At 36.1% G+C, this 26000-nt stretch overlaps 1 protein-coding gene across 4 annotated transcripts in view; it reads right to left on the bottom strand.

The window, feature by feature from the left end:
- The window catches only part of SppL (signal peptide peptidase-like protein), a 68279-nt gene that overhangs the window by 25368 nt on the left and 16911 nt on the right, over nucleotides 1-26000 (bottom strand). Inside the window, exons 3-5 of one of the 4 annotated variants that reach the window (XM_083140301.1) lie at nucleotides 13178-13278; nucleotides 6532-6651; nucleotides 1285-1363 (exon numbers count right to left, since the gene is read on the bottom strand). In XM_083140301.1, the coding sequence (XP_082996427.1) occupies nucleotides 1285-1363; nucleotides 6532-6651; nucleotides 13178-13278 (300 nt within the window). Of the gene's footprint in view, nucleotides 1-1284; nucleotides 1364-6531; nucleotides 6661-13162; nucleotides 13279-26000 lie in introns of all 4 variants that reach the window. The other 3 variants (XM_083140300.1, XM_083140298.1, XM_083140297.1) reach the window with 3 other exon arrangements.

The following is a 26000-nucleotide window of genomic DNA, read 5'->3' on the forward strand; positions in this document are numbered from 1 at the left end:
ATAATTATTACTAGGCTAGGAAATATGATATAAAAGATGTTTTATCATTAACTGAACTGGAGAAAAAATATGCCACTTCTCTGGGAAGTTGCTATGTTGAATTCTCAAAATGCAACAATGAAAAAATATCACAAATCACAGGCATGAAAAAAATATACTGACTTTACTGATAATATTTAAAAAAAACTGACAAATTACAGACAAGATGAAATATTGACCATTATAGAATTTAATTCACTGACCATTTTCACCCCTGCAATCAATATTTTAAACAATGATGAATGTGGCTGAAGTACAGAAGGATGAAATACAAAAAGAGACTTACCAATCATCATCATCCAAATTATATGAGCCAACCTCTTTAACCCTAGCAACACCAAGATATTTTTTGTTACACTGATTACCAAGGGGGGGGGGGCTCAGAGGCCCATGAATGAAAGTTGAATGGAACTGGATTGATGTGTGTTTTCTTTCATTTGTACACATAAGTTAACTAATTAGACACTAGTTTCATGTTTTGTTATGGATTATACATGAAAGATAAATAACAATGATTTTTAAGTAATTATACTAAATCACTGTAATGTTTATTACTTTTCTTCAATTACAATGTTGATACTTGGAACAATGCTTAAACTGTGCAAAATTCTTTTTCTACTACCCATATATTCATTATTTCAAATTGTTACTATAGTTTAGCAATTGAATATATCCTCACATGTATTGAAATACTTTTAAAACATCATTGTGAAATCTTTCCTTAGAATTACCAAAGGGTGGGCCTTTGAGGCTCATAAACAATATCAACGAAATAAAGTAACTTTGTAATGAACATTTTAGGGAAAAATCACGCGATGTCATTCTAAATATTGCAAAGAACAATTACTATTTTTTATGAATTTGAATTTTTACATTGATGGATGGATATACATGTAATATGCAAAAAATGAATCAGTGGGCCTGAGAGCAACCCCCCCCCCCCCCCCTTGGTATTGCAGACTGAGTTAGTGAAGTTTCCACCTTAGAGATTTCAAAGATCTGTTGTAAAGAACATATGCTAATCAATATATGTACACTGACTGGTATTCAGCCTAAAAACCTGTTGCTAACTCAAAAGAAGTTGCGATGCTGTGGTCTTACCTATCATACGCACCCAGTGAGCAAGCATGCAGTACTATGCTCAAAGCATTTTTACCCAGTTTAAAAAGACATCTAAGGGGGAAAATAATCATGTGGTTGTTACACCTTTGTACCTACATAAGATACATTGTTAACTGAACTTACTTTTTACCATCAGAGCATGGCCGTATGAGGTATTGACACATGGGAAGTAACAGGAATGCCAGTGCAACCGTCGCTACAACTGTAAAAAAAAATACAAAAATCAAGATCTGCAAATCCGTATTTGTAAGAATTTTTATGCACAAAAATTAATTTATACATAAACTGGTGTCTGACCTTATATTTTGATGTTTTGCTTTACCATGCAGATAATATAAATATAATCCTCTGAATGCCTCCTCTTTGATTACACTGGGGAACAAAATAAAGATTTTATTTTGCGGCATAAAGTTTAATAACAGTTTCAGCACACAAAACAGCTGTGATTGCCAATTGTATGATTGGTTCAGTTGAATTGACTCCAGTTATAAAAATAAACACACCATGGAAAATGTAGGAGGTAAAATTACTCTACGCTTTTCTCAGTAATATCAAAATTTGATAATGGTCTGAAATTCCTATTAAGAAACTTATTTATTTATTTGTAAATTGTTGCTAGGTAACTTATGAAGCATTGCTAAGCAATATATCGGACACTCAACAAAGCTTAAGGAAGAATACCAAAACATAAAAATGGTTTTAGAAAAAAATTGAATATGCTGAACATACGTGGCTCATGTGTGTGTGGATTTGAAGATGGTGAAATTTTTACTAGGACAGCAAAGTGGGTACACAAAGTATCCCTGTTTCCTATGTTTGTGGGATAGTCGTGCTAGAGAAAAGCATTGGACGATAAAAGTTTGGCCCCCAAGGGAAAATATTAGTGGGAAAAGCTAATATCATTCATGAACCGCTGATAGATAGGGACAAAATCATCCATCCACCACTGCATATTAAACTTGGGTTGATAAAACAGTTTGTCAAGGCCTTAGATACAAGTGGCGATTGTTTCAAATATATATGCCATATTTTTCCAGGACTAAGTATAGAAATATTGAAGGCAGGAATCTTTGAGAGACCACAAATTCGTACAATGCCAATTTTACAACTTACATGTCTTACATCGAATCTGAGGCCTGGCTGAGCTTTGTGTCCGTCGTCAAAAACTTTTTGGGGAATCACAGAGCAGAAAAGTACCCCAATATAGTTGGAAATATGTTGAAAAATTTTGAGAAATTGGGAGCTAATATGAGTGTGAACATACATTTTCTACATAGCCACATTGACAGATTCCCTGAGAACCTTGGTGATTTTAGTGAAGAACAGGGAGAAAGGTTCCATCAGGATATAAGGATGATGGAAGAAAGGTACCAGGGACGGTGGGATTGCCACATGACGGCCGACTACTGTTGGAGCTTACAGAGGGATTGTCTTAAAAAGCAATACAGCAGGAAATCGTATAGAAAACGTTTCACATAGTTTGTTACTTCATTGTGTACATATTTTCTTAATTATTATGATCATAGGCCTATATAAATTTATTTTTATAATAATGATTGTAATCACAAAAAGAAATATTAAATTGTTGTTGGAAGTTCATTTATATGTATGTCTTATGTTTCCGCCATTTTGGTTTAGTGCATTTATTTCATAAATTAGAGCCAATTCAGGAAATATATTATTATATCATTATTCAGCAGCATGAAATTGCCCTAAATTAGCTCTCAAACACTGTGCCGCAATTTCACTGTTCCCCAGTGTTATGTATCAATAAATGCTATTCCTTGCAAAAATTACAAAACAACATCAAATTTCAACTTCACAAGAAAATCTTATTCTTTGTCCCCCCTTTTTCAAAACACAACTCGGACAACTGCAGCTTTCGAACAGTATGACTTATAAGCGTCTACTGCCCACAACTTGTACAAAGGTCCTGTCCTTATCACATGGTGAAACTTCTGTGTAATAGTCAAAACTTCTCACAGAATTAAGGAAACAAAATCAGATGTTGAAATTTGCTTTCTGATAATAAATAGTGACAACCGATATGTTAAAACTATTACTTTTTTAAACTGTACAACACATTCATCAAATAAGTACACATTTGACCTGCAGAGCTGCAAGTACATGCATGACAAACAGGGTTGAAAATTAACTTCCTTATATAAAATAAGAAAAATTCCATTCATGTAACTAGTCAACACATATATTGGTTGCCTATCGAATTCAGTGTCTCATTAAGCCAATTGTAAATAGTGGCAGTTAATTGACAAAGTCAAGATTAATATTATTTTACCAAATAACACAATTGTTATTGATTTATCTTTTCTGTCCACTTTATTTTCTTGCTTATAGTGATGATAACCTTATATATGAGATTAACTAAGATCACATATCAGCTTTTAATACATGTTAATAATAGTCGATTGGTATGGGTCTATCTTCATTACCCTTTCATTTTTCTCTATTTCTAATCTCTTACTTAATTTACAAACTGCAACAATTAGCAATAAAAAAATAGCTGGGATGATGAATACTTAAAGTCTATTTTGGTAGGATGTCTCAATCCAATGATTTGCACAATTGTTCATGGTTAAGCTCCAAGGGTTACCAACAATTTTCATTGATCTGCCACATTTTTGGCTAATTGCAAATGTGGATGAATGGGAATTAAATTAAATTGATGAAAGGACACTCACAAATGAACACCCATGCACGCCTGGAACCTTAGGTAGCAACACTGTCAATCAATTTGTTCTCAATGCTCTCCATCACCCATGAAGCAGCGACAGGTAATTACATATGAAGAGACAACAGTTCATCAAAATAGCAACACGTTTAAATTAGGGTGCAGATCGACACGAACATGAAGCTTTTCTGTTAAAGTCTTTTTATTTTATTATTATTATTTTGCACACCAGTGTTCGTTTAAATGCACTTAACATTAATCACAATGGCAGCGTTCCTTACTGTTACACAGTGAACTTGTGGGTGACAAAACTTCAGAAACTCCAAGCAGGGGTGCCCATCCCCCCCCCAAGGCCCATGATGCACTCCCCCCAAAAAGGTAGAACATTTCCCCCCTTTTATGCCGAATTACTCAAATTATTTTTGTCAGACAAAATTTGAGAAAAATATAATAACAGATGTTCAACCACGAACTTTTGTCTGCGGGAGACAAGTATACCAGGATAAACGTACCAATAAAAATAATAATAGTAATGTCTTTATTATTATTATTACTACTACTACCAGTACACAAACTATTTTTGAATGGCAGAAAATGAATGATAAATTCATTCCAAAGATACATGGGTAACTTTCATGTAGAACATTATGTTTTACACATATGCAACATGGAGCGACATAAAATAAGAAAATACATATGCAACAAGCTAACACTAAATTGTGTACGTATTCAAAGCTTATATAATACAAATATACAACACATGTTATTTAAATACATTACATTACATAAATAAGTAAAATTTTTAGATCCAATTTTTGCAACTGAAAACCATATTGATTTAATACGGCGCAAATAATTTCACTGGACGCCATGGCATTCTCTCTTTTACAACTTTTTCTTTTAGATCATTTGGCACCCATGGCCGTCTCCTGCCGCCCCTAGCTAAAACTCCGAACTTGACGAAAACGAGAAAAGCAAGCGAAGCAAGCAAGGACATTTTACAAAATGTATTTTTATTTGTATCAAATTTGTAATCGAAGGGGGTAATTGCTCCTCTGTGCCCCTGCAGGTGCCCTAGGCAGAGGCCATCAATGTTTGCCCCCCATTTGCCCTAATAAGATGCAAATAATATCACGGGGCACCAAGGCATTCTCTCTTTCACAACTTTTTTCATTTAAATCATTCGGCGCCCATGGTCAATTCCCGCTGCCCCTAGCTACAGCTCTGAACTTGACGAAAACGAGAAAAGCAGATAATGCGAGCGAAGCAAGCAAGGACATTTTACAAAATGATTTTTTATTTGCATAAAATTTGAAATCAAAGGGGTAATTGCTCCTCTGTGCCCCTCCAGCAGGTGCCCTTGGCCGTTAATGTTTGCTTCCCCTTCTTACCCTAGAATTGACTTTCCTGCCCCCCTCCCCATGGTTGCGTCACTATAATACAGACATATTTAAGCAATGTATGTTTACTTTAGATACTTTTGGCTCACTGCCATTGTTAAGCAACCTTATTCTGCAGTTTGTCTGCTCCACTAACCTTGTATTAATGCGAATACCAACCCCCCTCCATCCAAACCAATTCTAAAGGCATAAGAGGTGGTATTTCATTTCAACTCTATTGCCGCGATCACCCACAGGTGATCAATAACAAGTCAATGAAACAATACGATCCCCCCCCCCTATTTTTATGTGAAGATATATAGAATTGGTATAAAATTTTGCCTAAGAATGTCTGACCATGCAGCGCACAGAATGTTGCAGGAAGACTTAACAGCTACATTATAAGATGAAACAATGGTTCAATTCATTGCAGATCCTCAATCAGATGTTCTCACCCTAACCTCAATGTCAGATTTCTTCCTCTAAGGATGCCTGAAGAGCAAGTTGTATGAGAACTGATCAAGGACTGTAGCAGAGCATTGGGAACAAACTGGTAGCAATTCCACCCCCAAATAGTGTAGGGAGTCCAGCAGAGTTATAAGGTACAATTGCAAGAATGTGTCTACAATTGACACCACCTTGCAGACACAATGTTCAATAACTGACTCTTGTATGTCATCAGTTAATAAAACCATTTCACAAAACTATTTCATTAGTATTTAATTTCAAAACTTTCATGTTTATCTGCCACATGTGCATCAAGTCAGTCAACACAAGATTAAACTAAAATTAAGTAATCACCCTCAGAGATTGTGTACATAACTAACAGTGAGAAAGCCTTCGATGAAAACTAGTGGGTGGCAGCTAAGAATGGTCATATCCTCCCCCTTCAACCCCACCCCCTACAAAGGCACAGCCTCCTTCAAGTGTGTGGAGACAAATGAGGCATATCTACCCAGCCTAGCAATTGTGATTTTACATGGAGGCATTGTTCTTTGACTACTTAAAAAACATGTTTTTTAATATAACTGAGCAAAAGATGTGACTTGAAAAGACTTGAAGTCGTCTGCATAAAAAAAGCCAAAACACTGTTCTGATTACAAAAAACTAACTAACTTTTCATTCTCCATAAGAAATGGAGAGGGAAATAATTATATTTTTACTACACTATCTCTAGCACTTACAACTACAACTTGATATAAATGTGCACCTTATGTAAAACTCTATATACCATAACCTTAATCCACCACTGTGGTGAACATAAAAGCTACACCATACAAAACCTCACAGAAGTATACTTACTGGCAGTGCAGATTGCAAACAACATCTGCATGGAGTCAAAGAAGAAAAACATGACGAGAAGGGAGATGGAGGCACCGAGAGGTAAGCAAAGTGCTTGCATTGTATCCAGCGTCTGAACACCTGTGAAATATAAAAAATCCACAAATAAAACCAGAAATGTTAATACATAAAGAAGCATATTTATACAGAAAAATCAAAATATTTGCACAAAAAAATAACCATGTTTTGAGTTTAAACCTAGTAGGCCTACATAAAGTTACATTTTTTGGAATTATTATGGCTAATAAATCTCAATGTTCACACACTACTGAGCATGTAAAATACAAGCTTCATGGTGCTGTCCTTGGGCTAATAAAATAAATTAAAGAACTTAATAGTTTGCATTTTGCAGTGCCCTTTGACATTACTGTTGTATTGTCACGATTGATACAAAGAAAAGCCATTTTGCTATGTCTATGAATCTGTTGCAACAACAAGGATGAATGATGATGATGACTTAGTCATTTGATAGTGACTCAGTTCAACACACACACACAAATTACACTTATTTCAAATCAAAAATGAAAAGGTTTATTCATTTGTCATATGCTGGATAGTTCAAAATGCTGTGTTTACACTTAAAAATAGAACACTTTCTTTTACATATTTCAACTTGGCACAATTCATTAATATCAATACATGTAGCATCTGTATTATATCACTTCTAATCACTAAAAACATGAAAGATAATCACAGTTATTTCTCTTTTGTAGTGTAAACTGTATTGCATTTCTAGTTCAACTACTAGTTAAAATACGTACCCTAGGTGCAGAAACACACATTTTTATTCATTATTTTTCAAAGTAAAGGCTTAGCTGGACTTTTGGCCATTGAGAAAAGCTGCTTTTGACATTTCCTCTCCTTGCAAAAAAATGAGGCTCCGGTATCAATTTCTACATCCTCGATTTCAGGCACATTTCAAATATTTTCGTGAAAATATTTAGTTCCTCATAACAAACAGTGTTTGCAAATAGTGCGTAACTTAATTTTTTGGATCTACGTGCTACAAAACTTACATTTTTTTAAAAAAAATTATAAAATCCTTGCATAATGTCAAAAAGGTTTTTCAGAGCTTCCATGATGGAGGATCATGGATTCATGTCACAGGCGCACGTCTGATTTTTTCTTTTTCTTCTTATGATTGACTTGTGCAATGGGAACATTTGCGATTGCGATATGTTATTTGTGTGATATATTGGCAGGTTGGACATTTCAGACATTTCATTTATGTGACTTCAGAAATTTGAATTAATTATCTCTTTTTGGCAACTGCAAGCCGTAAAGGGGAGGGTTGTATTTTCTATATGACTTGTGGGATGGGATAATTTGAGACTTTTTATTTGTACGATGGGAAGGGATTGGAGGGTGATATTCTGTGGAAAAGGACAAGGACTTTCAACTTCATTTTTGGACTTACAAATTTAACTTCGACCCACAATTCAGTGCCTGGTCTTCGTAAAGAGAAGTAAGATAGGTATAATTTTAGCCTTCATTTTTTGGTATCTTCATGTGTCAATGCGGAAAACTGAGAAATAGTGTTGGGGGCAGGTGACTCCGGCCAATTTCTAACATGCCTTCAAAAGGGACTCTATAGATAAAGAAGGGTAGTCTGAGCGTAGCAGAGCGGAGGCGGGGCCGCGGTAGCAGTAGTGGGCGGTAGGTCAATTATTCCAGGGGCGGAGCCCGGAATCTGTTAGAAATTTGGACTCAACAATTTCAAACGACAATATCTCAACTTCAAACAGCTGTACATTCGTAAATACTTGTTTCCGCACTCCAAATTTTTGTTATTCATAATTAGCATCACATAATCTTCATAAGAAAAAAACCCACCAAAATCGAGGGTGTAGAATGGGATACCGGACCCAAAAACGACAACGAATTCCAACAAGGATGGTGGCAGTGGCTACCAAAATTAATAGAAAGAAAATTACTTGAAACAGCTTTGTGGAAAATGTGAATTCCTGATTTATCTATTACCGCGTCTCTCATTCCCATAGCATGAAAAAAAGGAGAAAAAAACCCATGATATTCCAAAATCTAAAGTATTACGTCTGACTAGAATACCTTCTAGAGCATACATGTGAATGTATATGTGGTTTGCTGTTGCTGTTGTCTACATATTCACTTTAATAGGTTCACGTAGCCACAAAACTATTGCACATAACTAAACAGAGAAAGCAAGTCATTCATGTGAATGTATGTGTGGTTTGCTGTTGCTGTTGTCTACATATTCACTTTAATAGGTTCACGTAGCCACAAAACTATTGCACATAACTAAACAGAGAAAGCAAGTCATTCATGTGAATGTATATGTGGTTTGCTGTTGCTATTGCTGTTGTCTACATATTCACTTTAATAGGTTCACGTAGCCACAAAACTATTGCACATAACTAAACAGAGGAAGCAAGTAATTCATGTGAATGTATGTGTGGTTTGCTGTTGCTGTTGTCTACATATTCACTTTAATAGGTTCACGTAGCCACAAAACTATTGCACATAACTAAACAGAGAAAGCAAGTCATTCATGTGAATGTATATGTGGTTTGCTGTTGCTGTTGTCTACATATTCACTTTAATAGGTTCACGTAGCCACAAAACTATTGCACATAACTAAACAGAGAAAGCAAGTAATTCATGTGAATGTATGTGTGGTTTGCTGTTGCTGTTGTCTACATATTCACTTTAATAGGTTCACGTAGCCACCACAAAACTATTGCACATAACTAAACAGAGAAAGCAAGTCATTCATGTGAATGTATATGTGGTTTGCTGTTGCTGTTGTCTACATATTCACTTTAATAGGTTCACGTAGCCACAAAACTATTGCACATAACTAAACAGAGAAAGCAAGTCATTCATGTGAATGTATATGTGGTTTGCTGTTGCTATTGCTGTTGTCTACATATTCACTTTAATAGGTTCACGTAGCCACAAAACTATTGCACATAACTAAACAGAGAAAGCAAGTCATTCATGTGAATGTATGTGTGGTTTGCTGTTGCTGTTGTCTACATATTCACTTTAATAGGTTCACGTAGCCACAAAACTATTGCACATAACTAAACAGAGAAAGCAAGTCATTCATGTGAATGTATATGTGGTTTGCTGTTGCTATTGCTGTTGTCTACATATTCACTTTAATAGGTTCACGTAGCCACAAAACTATTGCACATAACTAAACAGAGAAAGCAAGTCATTCATGTGAATGTATATGTGGTTTGCTGTTGCTGTTGTCTACATATTCACTTTAATAGGTTCACGTAGCCACAAAACTATTGCACATAACTAAACAGAGAAAGCAAGTCATTCATGTGAATGTATATGTGGTTTGCTGTTGCTGTTGTCTACATATTCACTTTAATAGGTTCACGTAGCCACAAAACTATTGCACATAACTAAACAGAGAAAGCAAGTCATTCATGTGAATGTATGTGTGGTTTGCTGTTGCTGTTGTCTACATATTCACTTTAATAGGTTCACGTAGCCACAAAACTATTGCACATAACTAAACAGAGAAAGCATGTCATTCATGTGAATGTATATGTGGTTTGCTGTTGCTATTGCTGTTGTCTACATATTCACTTTAATAGGTTCACGTAGCCACCACAAAACTATTGCACATAACTAAACAGAGAAAGCAAGTCATTCATGTGAATGTATATGTGGTTTGCTGTTGCTGTTGTCTACATATTCACTTTAATAGGTTCACGTAGCCACAAAACTATTGCACATAACTAAACAGAGAAAGCAAGTCATTCATGTGAATGTATATGTGGTTTGCTGTTGCTGTTGTCTACATATTCACTTTAATAGGTTCACGTAGCCACAAAACTATTGCACATAACTAAACAGAGAAAGCAAGTCATTCATGTGAATGTATATGTGGTTTGCTGTTGCTGTTGTCTACATATTCACTTTAATAGGTTCACGTAGCCACAAAACTATTGCACATAACTAAACAGAGAAAGCAAGTCATTCATGTGAATGTATACCTGGTTTGCTGTTGCTGTTGTCTACATATTCACTTTAATAGGTTCACGTAGCCACAAAACTATTGCACATAACTAAACAGAGAAAGCAAGTCATTCATGTGAATGCTCTCCAAAGAATTCTAATCAGATGTAATATTTTAGATTTTGGAATATCAATTTTTTTTATTTTTTTTTGAAAGGAGAGAATGTTTCAAAGGCAGATTTTCTGGTGTTGGCCAAATGTCCAGTTGAGCCTTAAACTGAATACATTTTTAAGGAGAAGATGACAAAATAAGGATTGTGGGGAATTTCTTCCCCAACCAACATATGCACCAATAAATCTGATGAATAATCCTTCCAAAATTCTAGGATTTCTTGGTGAGTAGACACCCTGATTAAGCATTTCAATTCTAACACAACTCCTTTAAAAATACTAACCTGCAATACTTATTAAAGCATAACTTTAATCCATGTCCCAACCTACCTAAGATTGTAACTGAGACTTAATTAAAAATGTGGATAGGAAAGGGCATTTGTTTCTCAGAATTTCCATTTTACGGGTGTGGGAATGTTTCTAGAGTTATGAAAAGGCAAATATGGGGTTAAGATGATTATAATTAAGTTATAATAATAATAATAATAATATAAAAAATTAAGTTAGGGAAGTGTCATGAAAAATTTGTGCTGCAGTTTGGGGTATGTAGATAAATCACTAAGTGATTATAAAAAATTTGGAGGGGTTTGCAGCGTGTGATAAATCACTAATGACTATTCTTTTACACTTACACTAATAAAACTGACATGCAAATGCAATTTGCGTTCCTCAATGTACCCAGGAGGTATTTGTTGCTTTACATTGCTTATCTGCCACTTTTGGTGAATTGTAATAAGCTATGAGATAAAAATCAATGAAGGACAAATTCCCAGGCTGGAAGTCGAGCCTGGGAACTTCAAAACATGCTCTGCCAGAGAGGCAGCTACTCGCATTGACAACCATCAGGTACAGTACAAATAAATTTCAAAGCATATTTTCTCCCTTACATGGAAAAACATCTCCAAATTTTAATAGGTAGAAAACACATGTTATCAAAATATAGTGAAAAAAATAAGCAAACTCGATTTGGTGGTGGTATTTTCTATTCAACTTGGAACACTGAAAACTTCAAGCAGGTCAAAAATGCCCATTTGATCAGATATGTATTATTGACTATAAATTCAAATTAAGACCAGTTTCATCTTCCTAGCTTGATTTGTTCCAGAGATATAGTAAAACTTCTCTTTCAATTATTAAGTCCACTTTATACAGAGAGTGAAACTGGTTCTACAGTTTAAAGTGGGATCCACACCACTATGCCATCCATCTGGTATCAAACCAAAGATTCCTTGATTACAAGGAACAACGATACAACACCACCACTGTGTCCACTTCTCTAGAATGTCCCCCTCTTTCTTTGTGATGGGAAGTAGAAAAAGGGGGTAGGATTGACCTGGGAGAGAAAGTTCCCTCCCAAAATTCCATCCATTCTTTCATTTTGTTTTTGGAGGAAGAGGCCTGGAGTTTCGAACCGGGACACCTAGCATCGATGGTCCCACCCTTCCCTTTTTTCTTCTTAACAGAAACAAATCAAAAAAACGATGCCAGTGGTCTCAGGTTCAAATCCCGTACTTCGACCTTCCTATATACCCCCCCCCCTATTTTTAGAGAATGGGAGAAAGCAAGTGGGTGGGGCATAGCCTAAGGGACACCTTGAGATAACAGACATTTTTTCATTCTTCGGCAGAAACACATGAGTGTATATGGAGAGATTACTTCTTTCTCACAGACATTCTCAATAACAGATGCGAACACTGAAAACTAACCCTCAGCACAAATTCAAAACTTCAGAACAATGAACAACCATGAGAAACAATAATACAAGTACTGAAATTTGGAGGTAACAGTGTTGCACAATGGGGAAAATTTCTTTTTCATGTAGAAATTGCAATGATTTGGTGGCAGTCAGATTAGTTACATATTTTGTGTGCTTGAAGAGTAACTACCTAATTGTTGAAGCTTATTATTTTAAAAATGCATAATATTTTTATCTCGTGAAATGGGTGTCAATGATGGACAGTTATGTTTTAGAGAATTTTCACTGTAGCCTATATGCATTTGAAAACACAGTGTTTGATAAATAAGTTATATTTTAAAATCCTCAAAAATCTGGAAATTTTGTTTTTTATCCAAAACCCTTGCGGTAAAAATAAGATCCACATCCATTCACCAATAATGTTCAAAGTCCAAGAGGTAAAGATATTATTTATTTTAATTCAGGGTTTTGGCTCATTTTGAACATGTTTTCGGAAACTTCAAAATAATTACCAGACTATTCTACTGAAGAGAACAAAGTTTATTCACCATTGTTCAAAATAAATAAATTACATAGACAATATCTCCCCTCAAGAAGTTGGTACAAATAAGAAGTGGAATTAATTATACTACCAAATCCTAGGAAGTACAAAAACATCCTGAACTTTAGCAGGTTTTCCCTATCTAAAATTTATAACATTTTCACATAATCTTACTTTAGTCTGAACCATTAAGTTTTATAGCTAGGAAAAAAGGAAAAAATACATACTAAGAAAATACATACTATTTTCTCCCACAGGTCCACTACTGGAGAGACCTGTGAGGCTTTTCGTTCTCTCCTTCTCCTTTTCCCTCTCCCGCGCTTCCTGCTCCATGTTCAGGGACCTAGAACCAAACAAATGAAAAACAAACATGAAAAGAGACGAACAGGACAGTCAGACCTAAATTATTAATGTAACATTTTATAAGAACAAAACACAAAACAAAGACACTTTCTTGCTCCAAGACTGAGGAAGGACAGGATGATGATACACGAAGGGCAAGGATGGCACAGGTCCCCAGAGAATTGATAGAGAAAGGCCCGTGGCAGTGTGCATTATGTGTATGTATCGTATGCACTGGCTTCTGGAACAGAGGGTTGAACTGGTCTATTACCCTCACTCCCTCCTGGAAATTGTCATTGCTCATTCCAAGTTACAAAAAAGCAGAAAGCTTGTTACTTTTCAGTCAATCAAGAGTAATAAAGTTCGATTAGTATTTGAACAGAAGTAAAAACACTTTTAGATAAAGGAAAAAAAAAAAAAAATGAGTGTAAAATGCAGGAATTGCATCAGAACATATGTTTCATATTCTACCACTTAACCCAAGACTTTCAAAACTCCAAAAATTAGAGTTTTATTAGTTCAAACAACCGTTAACTTTGAACTACGAATTTCTGTACAATAACTGTGTGAAATATAAAAATAGTAACTAAAAATTGTTGTGCTGGATATTTGTTCCTTTTTTGGATCAAGTACAAGTCTCTCCAAGGGCATCATAACATCAAATTTGCAAAAAAATTTTTTATTAATGTACAAAAGTTAATATTGTATACAAGAACAACAACCATGATTATTATTATTGTAATTATTAATTCTAATTAGTGGCCGCGGTGGCTCAGTCGGTAACGCGTCTGACTACCATGCTCAAGGTCCCGGGTTCGATCCCCGGCCGGTTCAAATCCGGGAACTTTTCTAACGGTGGAAGCGGCTCCGGCGCCTACCCAGCGTCGAATAACATGGGTACCTGGGGGAAACCCTGGGGGGTAAAGGCGGTCAGGGGCGTGATGCTGATCACATCACCCCCACTCACGACCGGATCAAGAAAGTGTGGGGCGTTACCCCCACACCCCCTATACGCCTTCATGGCGTGGTGCTATGCACAGGGGAACACTTTACCTTTTTTATTAATTCTACTATTTAAGATTTATAAATGGCCTGGGACACCCTACAAAAATTTCTGATGATGCTCATTGTTATTTGCACACACAACGTTTACAGAAAATGTGCAATTATGTGCATGTTAGGTGTATAAATATACCAGGACATGTTTCAGTTCATACCCATGTTTGTTCTAGATCAGTTTAGTACAACACAATTAACACTGTTAGGTCAAAAGCTGTGGTTGTCAAACAGCAGAGCCCTTTATACCTAAAGACGAGGCCATGGAGCCCCAACATTTTTCTATTCCCATCAGAGACAAATTCTATTTGGGAACTATGCTCCGAGAAGTACTTTTTTAGATGACATTATATGAACACTTTTAGAGTTTCTCTGATGTTCTAGCGACTTTGCAAATATGAAGGTGTGACGGAAAGCACCGTAGAGCCCCTGTGGAGTCCTTGCGGAGCCCCAAGCATACTTTGAGAATCGCTGGTCTAAAGTAATGGCATTCCGCACCACCACCTTTGTGGCAATAAGTATGAAGGTTCTGGATGTAAACTACAGGCTACTCTCACTTCTTTATGAAAAACAAATATAATTATTTCAAAAATAGATGCTGCATACATTAACTGCACTCTGTTTGGAAATCTTTGGAGCAAGGGAACAAAAACAAGTCCTCTGTGTAAGTTAAGGACTCGAGAGAGCTCGGCCAATGAACGCATGAGAGGGAACCTGCAGCTGCAACTGTTGCTCCACCCACTAGCTTTCTCCCCTTCTATACCATTATGTGCAGCCTTGCTCCACATATTCCAGAGATGGAGTGAACTAGAGTTCAAGATATAGTGCACAAAATATAAAAACGTACTTTCAGTTATTACAAACATGACTTGAATTTGCTTGCAATACCTCTTAGCAGTAGTGGCAATTGGGTGCCAAAACTGGGGGTGGGGGGGGATGGTTTACTTGCTCTTAACATTAACAGGCAATAAGTGGGAGCTGCCCCCTAAATGCTCATACTGCTTCTCAGTGACAAAAATTGCAAAAATGAATAATTTTTTATGAGATGCCATTGACTCATTTATTACTGAATTATGTTGAAAGGCACGGTCAAGGCTGTGTGGACTTTTCCGTTCCATTCAACGAACACAAATTATACATGAATACATTTCACAAGAGTTTCTGCAAGCTGAGTGGTCTGGGTTCAATTCCTGGCATGCACTCCAAAATTTCAACATCGGTCCAACACCTTGTCAAGAATTGGGATGTATTTTGAAGCAATAGGAAAGGACCCCAGTCTTGAAAACCAGAAAATAGTGGTCCTACACTGACCATGCGTCATCCAGTGTTAAGCAGATGGACAGGCCTAGGCCCTAAAAGGTGTAAATTTTCCTGCATGGGGCAGCTCTGGGGTGCACCCAGCATCTAATAGGTTCTTGGGAGCAATCCTGATAAGTGAAGGCAGCCGTAGCATGGTGTTGATCACATCACCTTCACAAATGACAGAGATTGTGAATGTGTGGGGTCCCGCTTCCACATCCCCACACATGCTTGTTTGCCTTCACCTTTTTACATTACACAATAACTCAACAAGTGTATGCTGACCTCTGTGGTGAAGTGGTTAGCATAACATGAATCCTGGCCTGGACATAGGTGTTCTTAGTCAAAACCAGGTCCGTAGACATCAGCCCCCCCCCCCCCCCCCGCACTGCCATCAGCCCACTTGCCATTAGGTAAAACTATTTTGTATAATTTGTTTGCAGTGAAGAACAGAACATGAACAGCAGCTATTTCATTCGCTCATCTTGTTTATGAGCTGAAGTCTAAGTAACTGCAAGTATTTAGAAGATTCTCTAGTTTATGTAAGTTCTTTCACAGGGGAGCTTCTTTCTCTGTACCTTCACTGTCCCTGTTGCAACCTCCCATTTAGACAGAAAGCTGTGACTTTAATGTCCTCAAATTCCCTTAGCATCTGCATCAAAAGTCAACAGCTCCCAAGTTTTGGGAACAAAGCGGAGTTTCATTGCTTCAGCCGGTCTAGAATGTACTGTAGGCAATGTGTTTGTTTGAATATTGTGCATTTTGTGTGTGTGATATAAATATCTACTATCTAAAGTAGTATGGAGTGTGTAAGGAATGATTTCAGAATCAATTAATTAACACTTCAAGAGATGTTTTAAAAGATAAAGAAAATGTAGTACTTGTATATTTATAAATTTTACATAACTTAATGACCCCCCCATTTACCTTCATTTAATACTGTCATTTTTTTTAAAAAAAATGGACTTGCTTTACAAAGCCCCCCCTGATATCCCGTGAGCCTCTCCTGGAGATCAATTCTAGCTATGGGCCTGGTCAAAAGTGGCAGAAAGTTAAAGTAAAATCAATCAATGAACCAACAAGTGCACATTTACACACATGCAACTACACTCCTTGCACTCACTCCTTAACTGCCCAAGGAACTGGAATAATGGAATGAAATGCATGTCATGCTCATTAAAGGCACCATCGCAGCACTTGCCAACCATGACTTATGACAAATCCATCCTTGATCAGGATGGCTGGCTGCAAACTTTGAAGATAGTGTGAGAGTACAACACAATAAACACTCATCAAACTCAATTCAGTAAATCTTTGCTACTCAACATATTCACAGAACCTGGCCCTCAGTGCATATGAAAGGAGTGTCTGCTGCATTGTGTGGAAACTGCAATTTTTTTCTGCTACAGAACAAAGCATGTGGGAAACTAACTGAGGCAAAGTTTCACAACGCATTAGGGACACAAAGCAAAGGGGGGGGGGGGGAATGCCAGACCAGCAAAAGACAAAAGCCATTGACATCCATTTTTTTCCTTTCCGTGGCTGCAAAAGTGATTCAGTTATGAAGCAGTTTGTCAATTGCATACTCCTCAACTTTCACAAGCCACACAAGAAAATAAGCTCTACTTTCTTTTGTAAAGAGCAGCAGTTACCACAATGGCAAGACATCAACTTTCTCTTGATGTAGAGACTGTTAAGAAGATTTAATGGGAATCTTGAGTTTTAGTTGCATCATGAGTTCACACTTGAATCAACGGCTGGAGATATATTCAGAAGAATATTGCAGTTGTTATGAGGTCAATAAAACACACTGAAATTCCAATAATTTACATTCCTCTTTTACATGTGAAAGGGTACATTTTTAGGCTTGGTGTAAGTTGTAGGAATTTCATCATGTTTCTCGAGTGTTTCAAACAACAGCAATTTTCTCCTAACTACAACAAAATAGATTTACTGTTTGGTCTACGAGGGGGGGGGGTTGAAAAATAAAGAACAAAGTAATTTTAACAAAATCATTAAACAAAGTCAGTGTGATTATGACATATCTGAAATAGCTAAAGGAAATAGAAGTTTTATATTCCTAAATCTCTTTTCTTTCATGCTACATGAGTTGTCCACAGCACATGTGTATGTGTCCACACAATCATTATATATCTTGTGGTATAATTAAGGAAGGCAGATTGTATTTCATATAAAATCATGGAGACCTATTTTTGATAAACTAGAATAAATTTTGCCTAGTTCCTTTAATTAACTAACAGAATCAAATTTCTCTTAATTTAAATATTTTGTTTAGTGTAAGTCTAGTTGCATACATGAATAATACTAATATGCCTCCTAGGAATAATACATGGACTTCTTGTGATCTCTACTGAAACTGTTTTCCCCTTATAATACTATGATTGTGCTTTTCAGACTTGGACCCGGAATAGGCAGGTGATTTACTAAATATACACAGGGTGTAATTTTAATGGCACCCACAGACCACGGAAACCTATAGAGGACATCAAAACAAATAACTTTTCTCAGTAACATTGGTGAGTAGTTTCGGCGCTACAGTCATTCAAGAAAGCCCATTTTGCCGCCTAAATGCTGGCAACCCAACACATTTGATTGCATTTGTGACATCATATCCCATCGTGAAGCGATGCGTTCAAGGGTTGCCAGGAACACACATATTCTGTGAAAAATGACATAGCTACAATCAGCCACATGTACTGTAAAACAAAATGAGAAAATGAGAAAACAAGTTTTGTAACCTAAGAGGAAGTAAATAAACGATACGAAAAATGGTAGAAAGAAAATAGAATTCAAGTGGAAGTGGTCATATCGAATTTTGTCTCAACTTACATGTCAAATATTTGAAAATCTAGTTACCAAGTTGGCATCTACAATTTCGTCTATCCACTTCATCCTTATGATACTAGTTTTCTGTGACATACTGAACAGATGACAAAATTCCAAAGGTAAGCAACACTTAATATAATTCAGGGGATTATGAGGCAAGTGACAAAAATGGTTGCAAATACAGGGATATAAGTAGAAGTTCAGAGTATTCCCTGACATTCGCTACGAGACTCTGTGGCTAGCTACCCGGCATCAGCGCTTGTTTTTCCCGGTGAATGGGTGTAATTAGTGTAATACTGTGCCATTTTGTTATTTAATTGTTATGAATAAAAGCATATATTATATGTCATGGGTTTTATAAAATGTCTAAATATGAAGTTCAAATATGCAAAGACAAAACCCATTGCAATCACTTAGTTGCATACACCATTAAGCAGGTGAATGAATCACGGGACATTTGTTATTTTTAGGGCTCGGAAGTTGAGGAAAAATCCTTTTTTTCCTAGTGTCCGTAGACGAGGTCCAACATAATATGTTCATTTTGGGTCATTTTAGGCCAGAAAAAAGTGGGTTTTATTTGTCCTTTTTTCCTTTTTCGGCATTTTATGGCTTATTGGTCCTTTTTTAGCCTTTTTTTAGGTCTTAATGGCTTTTTTTTGCAACTTCACCTTCTTTCGACTACGTTTTTACTGCCCATTCTCAATTCGAATCGGCATCAGTTCATCACCTCTTAAACATAATTTCTGTAGTAAAGAAATAAAAAAAAAATAGATATGTATCAACCACTCCTGAAACGAGAGAAAAACATTTTTGGACAACTGAAGCAGGTACGGTACAAGGTCCTCTAAACGTAACTTGTCTGGAAGGTTGCGCTGTAAGTGGCAACTTTCTCTTGTTTTAAAGCTTTCAGTTTTTTCGCACTGTGTGTTCCATACCACCAGAATTTTGTATTTTTTTATTCATTAATATGTAAATAAAACTGGTGCCTCACTATGAATATCACTGGTTCCGGCCCACAAAGAACACCACCTTTTGGTATGATTATACATTTTGCACGTGACGTGATATTGTTATATTGGTTACGTCGCTCCATCCCCTCTTATATCCCCACCTACTTTATTGATGTGAAATTGGCATAATATTGTTATCAGGGAATCCTTATTTTCGATTTCGTACAACCATGAGATGGGTGATGTTGCTGGATCTAGATGGTGAAAACTAAGAATAAATTGTCATCAATTTAGAATTAACGGTAATAGCAGTGCCCCACCTCTTTGACAACTAACATTACTCTAGGAAGCACTTCGTAAATCTAGCTCCTTGAAAGTCAGTTTTAACTCCATTTAAGGTGAAATTTAGCTCTTTTATGCACACCAGGTTTGGCAACACTGCCAGGAGGCAAGGAGAAATGCATTGGGCATATGCGAGTATTTTTTGATTTGTTATCTTGGGAATATCAAACTTCTGATGGAATAGAAAATGATATCAACGAGAAGAGGGCAGTTTGAAGAAGTGATTGCCCAGCAGAAAAGTCGATACTCCCATTTGATTAGCCCTGACTTGATGTTGATTCCCCGTAAGGAATACATGGGATTCCGAAAATTCTTATTAGTCATATTTATTACAGGTCCTATCTAGCTTAATAATAACTTTGAAAAATGCTTCGACCTGCCACATGTGGAGAAATTCATACTCACTTGTACCCCCATGTTTTTCTTCAGTAGCATTGCCCATTCCAACGATATTCAAATAAATGCACACATGGCACATAACTGCATCTCCTCGCCTTAACACATATTTACTGAGAAAATTTCATGTACAGCAAACAGTGGACGAATTGATGCGATTGCATTGTACACAGAGAAAAAGGGTGGGGGGTTTGAGCTGGTGACCACTATTTTTACTTACAAGTTTTTGGTTTCAGAGTATGTACTACAAATGGTATATGCAGGATGGACAAGTCACTTTGCTAAAAATCGCATTCACCACAATAACACGTACAAGTCACAACTTGTTTCTATATAGTTTCAAAATAATGTACAGCATTTACACTGCAAATTCATCAAAATGTCATGACTAAAACATGGAAAAATTTACATTGTCACGCAACCAGTTAGAAAAAATAGCAGTCAAACCTAACTGTATTTTGAGAGCTTCAATCTTCCTATCAATTTTGATGACCTCAGCATGCAATCTTCCTCAAATTTAATTTACCGCATGCAATTTCTCTCAGGCTGTTATTACATAGAATCCACTCAACTAGAATCAAACAAAAATGCAACTCTTTTACATTCCATGGAGGTGACAAGAACTCAAAATTTGTGTAATTCCATGAAAATTGCAAGAACTTATTTTTGTAGATTCATTGAAAAACAAGCATCCATAAAATTGTTATCACCATAACATGTTTCTTTGCTCTGGAAAAAACAGCAAGCTATGACAGTTAAGTATGGTGGCCAATTGTCCCGTTTCAAAAGTACTTTCCAGCATACAATTCCGTTATCCTCTCCCTCCCCAATTTTTTTGGGATATTTTTTGTTATCACATTTTATCAAGTCATACTTCATCGAAGATTTACAGTTAAATTTCCATACTTGTATGAAGCACTAAATTATTCTCCATAATGAATGTATTAACACTCTCAGTGGTTGTTTTACCATATTAAGTTATTTCAATCATAATTGTGTAGTTAGGTCCGCATTCCGCAAACAGCAGCACCATGTGACCTCATAACAGTAATTCAATGTGGGTTCAAATCCTGTACAGCTTTTTCAAAAGTTTTATGGGAGGATACAGAATGCATTTAGAGTATTATAAATTGGTGTTCAAGTGTGAAATTTTGGTAACCAAACTTGATATTTACAACTCTCACAAAATATTAATTTGCGAGAAATTGCATGGTGCAAACAGGCTGTGCATGTGACTGCATGAGGATTTTTTCTCATTATCATTACTATTAATTACTCTCATGTGGAAAATATTACAGGCATGCAGGAGAAGAAGGAAAGTTCTGAAATACTTCTGAATGCTGGAGCGGAATTATAATGTCAAGAGCACCAACACTAAAGTTTAGCAACTGAACAAAATCAAGCAAGCACACATTGGACTTATAAATTGGAACTTTACTGAATGTGAAGCACATTAGGCACCAGTCACAACATGGGCAGAATCAAGTTCATTAACAACAAAACATTGGGCACTTCTCACAGATTAAAATACTAGGGGCCGATTGTAGAAAACAGTTGATTCTCGATTAGCCAGTAAAATTGACCTGCAGTCATGCCGAACTGATTTTGTGTTGTATAAAAGTTGAACTGAGATTAAGTCACGGCGATCTGAGGTCAAAGTTAACTTGCGAATTTTCTCCGATCAATCCACTTAGACTTCAGTTCAGCTGTTGTACCATGGTTGTATGAGGGTCGTTCAAGGAAAAAGTTTCCCCTTTTTTTTTGGAGCCTGATAAATGAAATGAAACTAGCAATGTGTTCTTTCGTCTTTCCTCTACATTTACACACAATGCAATGTTCATGCGGGCTACCACGCATGCGCAGCACGTGATTAGCGTGAGTCATGCACTGAGAAACGTGCCCTGGTCATAAGGAGTAGCGAGTCATGGCGGAACAACGTGTTTTGGCGGTGTGGAGTATTGCTCACAGAGTTTTTGAAGAAAGGGGAAACAAGCAATGCTGCACCTTATTGCCAAACACTGGAGAAAGTGAAAAAAGCAATTCACCGCAAATGTCCTGGACTCCTTTCTGCTGGTGTCATTATTTTGGATGACAAAGCTTGTCCCCATTTGGCAGCACTAACACAGGATAAACTTCGAGAAATGAAATGGGAAAGGTTACCAACCCCCTACAGCCCTGACTTGGCCCCGAGTGACTTGTTTCCTTCACTGAATTCCCAGCTGCAGGGTCAATGTTGTCATACTGATTTCGAGGTTCAGACAGCCGTGAAAAGTGTTCTTCGTTCCCTGAACCCCGAATTGTTTGCAGATGGCTTTCAAAAACTTGTGCAACGATGGGACAAATGCTTGTGCTGCCTTGGAAATTATGTTGAAAAGTGAGAAAGGACCATGCTACTTGGTGCAACTTGATTTTTGTCTGTAACTGAAGAAATACATTATTTGCAACATAGGGAAACTTTTTCCTCCTTGAACGACCCTCGTACTAATGAATATTTGCTTAAAAAATGTGTTGGAAGTGAACATATGTGGCAAGATTCAAAGACGAGAAAATCAATTCATAAATCCTGTTTCCATAATAATAATAATAATAATAATAATAATAATAATAAAGAAGCACCAAACATGCACAACGAGGTGAACAATGATAAACATTTCTTTCCATTTTTCATTGTTTGCATATTATCGTGTGTCATTGCTATTTACTATTTGAAACCATGTATTTTTTTATTGGAATTTACCTTAAATGACTGCTAGAGCATATTGTTTAATTTCATGATCAGTGAGAGTAGCTCTCAAAATAAGTGGCTAGCTTATATTTTCATTTTTTCCAATGGTGGTTGCATGATCAAGATATCAAAACCAATGTTCAAAAAAAATATATATATACATTTTCTTTCGTTCTCCTGGGGCAACCATTTTTCCAACATGGCGCATGTCTTATTTTTGCTCACATAGCCGTTTAAGGAAACCTTATTATCCTAAAAACCATTAGAGCTAGAGATCTGAAACAATATTCATTTTGTATAATGAAGCACTTTCTATGATGTTTTAAGAACAAAAATTATGGTGGAAATTTAAGTAACAATAGTTATAAAATTGGATTTTTTAGTGAAGGGGTTCAGTCTCAGGCTTGAATTTTCTTTTCATGTTACACCTACCTGCAGGGTGTCTGCAAATAAAATATCAGTGCTTAGAAATGCAACCCCTTTTTTCAGCATGGGCTCAAAGATGGCCCTTTATGGAATTTTGACACTTTTCGGGATTAAATATCTCGGATGGGTCCTATTGAAAAATTCTGAAATTTGTTACGGAGGAAGCCCTGCATGAATCTAACTCACAGTAAAAATCTCAACTTTTAGATTCAACTCGTTTGGTCAATATGAGGTAGCGTACATGACCTAATGTATGACATTGCTGTGTAAGGTTAAGCTACATGTACATCTAGAATTTTCTTTTTTAAGGTTGGGTTAAAAATACCCAGAAAATATAGTAACATAGGATTTCAATACTTGACTTACTAGAAATTAAAATTAAAAGGTATGACAATTGAAGATCTGCGATAACCGAACAGTTGCCATAATAAGATGGACATAAGGGAAGAATAGTGGATAAAACAGCTCTTGCTGAAAATTTAGAGGAAAAGTACTCAATAGATGGACAGTTTGATTCAGATGACCAATGAGACCCATCAGCCTAACATTTGCAAGAGTGCTGTGAAAATTTTCAAAAGATCTTTAATCACCAGTTATTTTATTTGCAAAAGAAATATATTTTTCTAATTGCCTCCCCGATGTTGCAGGGATAACGTCATCGCATTGTAATAAATGGGTCGTGTGTTATATACTCAGATTTAGTGCTTCTGCCCACTTAAAACTGTAGGTCCAGTTCTGTTTAACTATCTGTGTGTAAAAAGCACTTAAACAAAAACTCATATTTCCAATTTCATGGTCGCACATGTAACATTGAAATTTTCATTATGCGGAACATTATTTATTTTGTTCTGTGTATTTATTCTATTAACTAAAATGTACACTTTATAATTCTATAGAATCTGAATTGTTTGGGGGGGGGGATGAAATAGATACAATTGAGGGTTTGGCGTTTTACACCTTTAATTGAAGATACCGTCAACCGGGGTAACTTTGACCACTAAATGAGTTTTTTGTAAGAAATTATATTAGTGACTATGATTGCTCTGATCCTCCAGAATTTTTTTTGTGATTCTCAGAACCTAAACAGAAATCGTACAAAATATGCAATCCTTTCTGACTCATATTAATCCTGAAAAAAAAAAAAAATAATGCAATCACAAAATAATGTGATAGGAGGTGGTTCTGTAAATCTTTGGTCATCACTATGAACCAATGACATGGATGTTGTGTTTTTTTTTTTTTTTTTTTGAGTTGAGCATCTACCATTCTCGTGATTGACACTAAATTTTCCCATTGATCTCCTGATTAATTACAACTTATGATTAATTACATCTCGTTTTAGGTGTAGCGGGGTAACATTGTCCAGTTCTCAGTAATCTAGTAAGATAGAGATAATGGGCCTAACAAGTCTTAACAAAGAAAAAACTTATTTCCTGCTAAAGAAACTGATGTTTCCTATGTTTTGAAAGAGGCTGTAGTTAGGAAACTTCCCCTGCCAAAAATTGTGGTTAAGGGAGAAAGAATTCATTACGAGTTCCGTTGTTGTATCTGGCTAATGTGTACTCATGTATTCTTATTGCTTTACGGTGATACTGTATTGTTTTCAATGGTCATACAGATGGTACATTTCATTGTGGGTCACTTACCGTACCTACCATGGTGTAATCTTTTCATTTTTGTTTGATCATATAATGGTAGGTACTGTACGGTACGGTACTCAGTTTTCCAATTATTTGTATTTGAAAGAAATGTTTGCTGTGCTCTTTCAGTTATATATATGACAGAAAATTTCCTGTGTCATTAGTTTCTACTAGTATTAGTGATACCATACCATGTCATTCTTGAGTTGGATAAAAGCCTCAATTTAATAGATAAGAAATGAAAATAAAAAAGATAATGCGTATTACATTAATGGTACAATTACGAGTATTTATTTAATTACTAAGAATTGTGTGGACAGATTTTTACAAAAAATTGATTTCTGGGGTAACTTTGTCCAAGGAATTCATTTCTGCAATAAAAATAGGAGTGGGGTAACATTGTCCACTTCATTTTGTTTTTTATGTGCACGGTACACATAATTGAAATAACTCTCCTAGCCCTATTTGTAGAGGTATAATATGTCTTCCGAAAAGTTTTTACTGCAAGAAAATTCAATGAAAAATAAAGGAGATATTAAAGAAAAACACTCCAAAATGGACAAAGTTACCCTGGTTGACGGTACTTTAAGAGACCAGTCCCTGAGACCATGAGAGACCAGTGATGTAATTTTTCCCCTGTAACCCACAAAGGCATAAAAACGAGAGTTTACTAGAATAACAATTGCCCCAATGCAAAGGAACCCTTTCGGGAGGATGGGGATAGCAGATTCTGGCCAAGTTATAATCCTAATGCAGAAAAATTGGCCTTGAAAAACGGATCTTGGGTGTTTGTATGTGGGTGGGCAAATAACCTGCTTGTTTCATATGAGACTTTGACAAATAAATAAAAATAATAAAAACTTAGCAGCTAGATGCCTGATGAAAATTTCATAGACAAAGCTGAAACATTGTTTCTAAAATAATTTTGCTTGTTTTATTTATAATGAACTATCAGCATTAAGCAATGTGCACCACCAAGAAAAATTCATGCTTGGAAGATTTTGATGCACAAGCATTGATGAAAATGAACTCTGTAAAATGC

The sequence above is a fragment of the Lepisma saccharinum genome, chromosome 18 (genome assembly GCF_977018435.1).
Source record: "Lepisma saccharinum chromosome 18, izLepSacc3.1, whole genome shotgun sequence".
Classification (NCBI taxonomy): Eukaryota; Metazoa; Arthropoda; class Insecta; order Zygentoma; family Lepismatidae; genus Lepisma; species Lepisma saccharinum.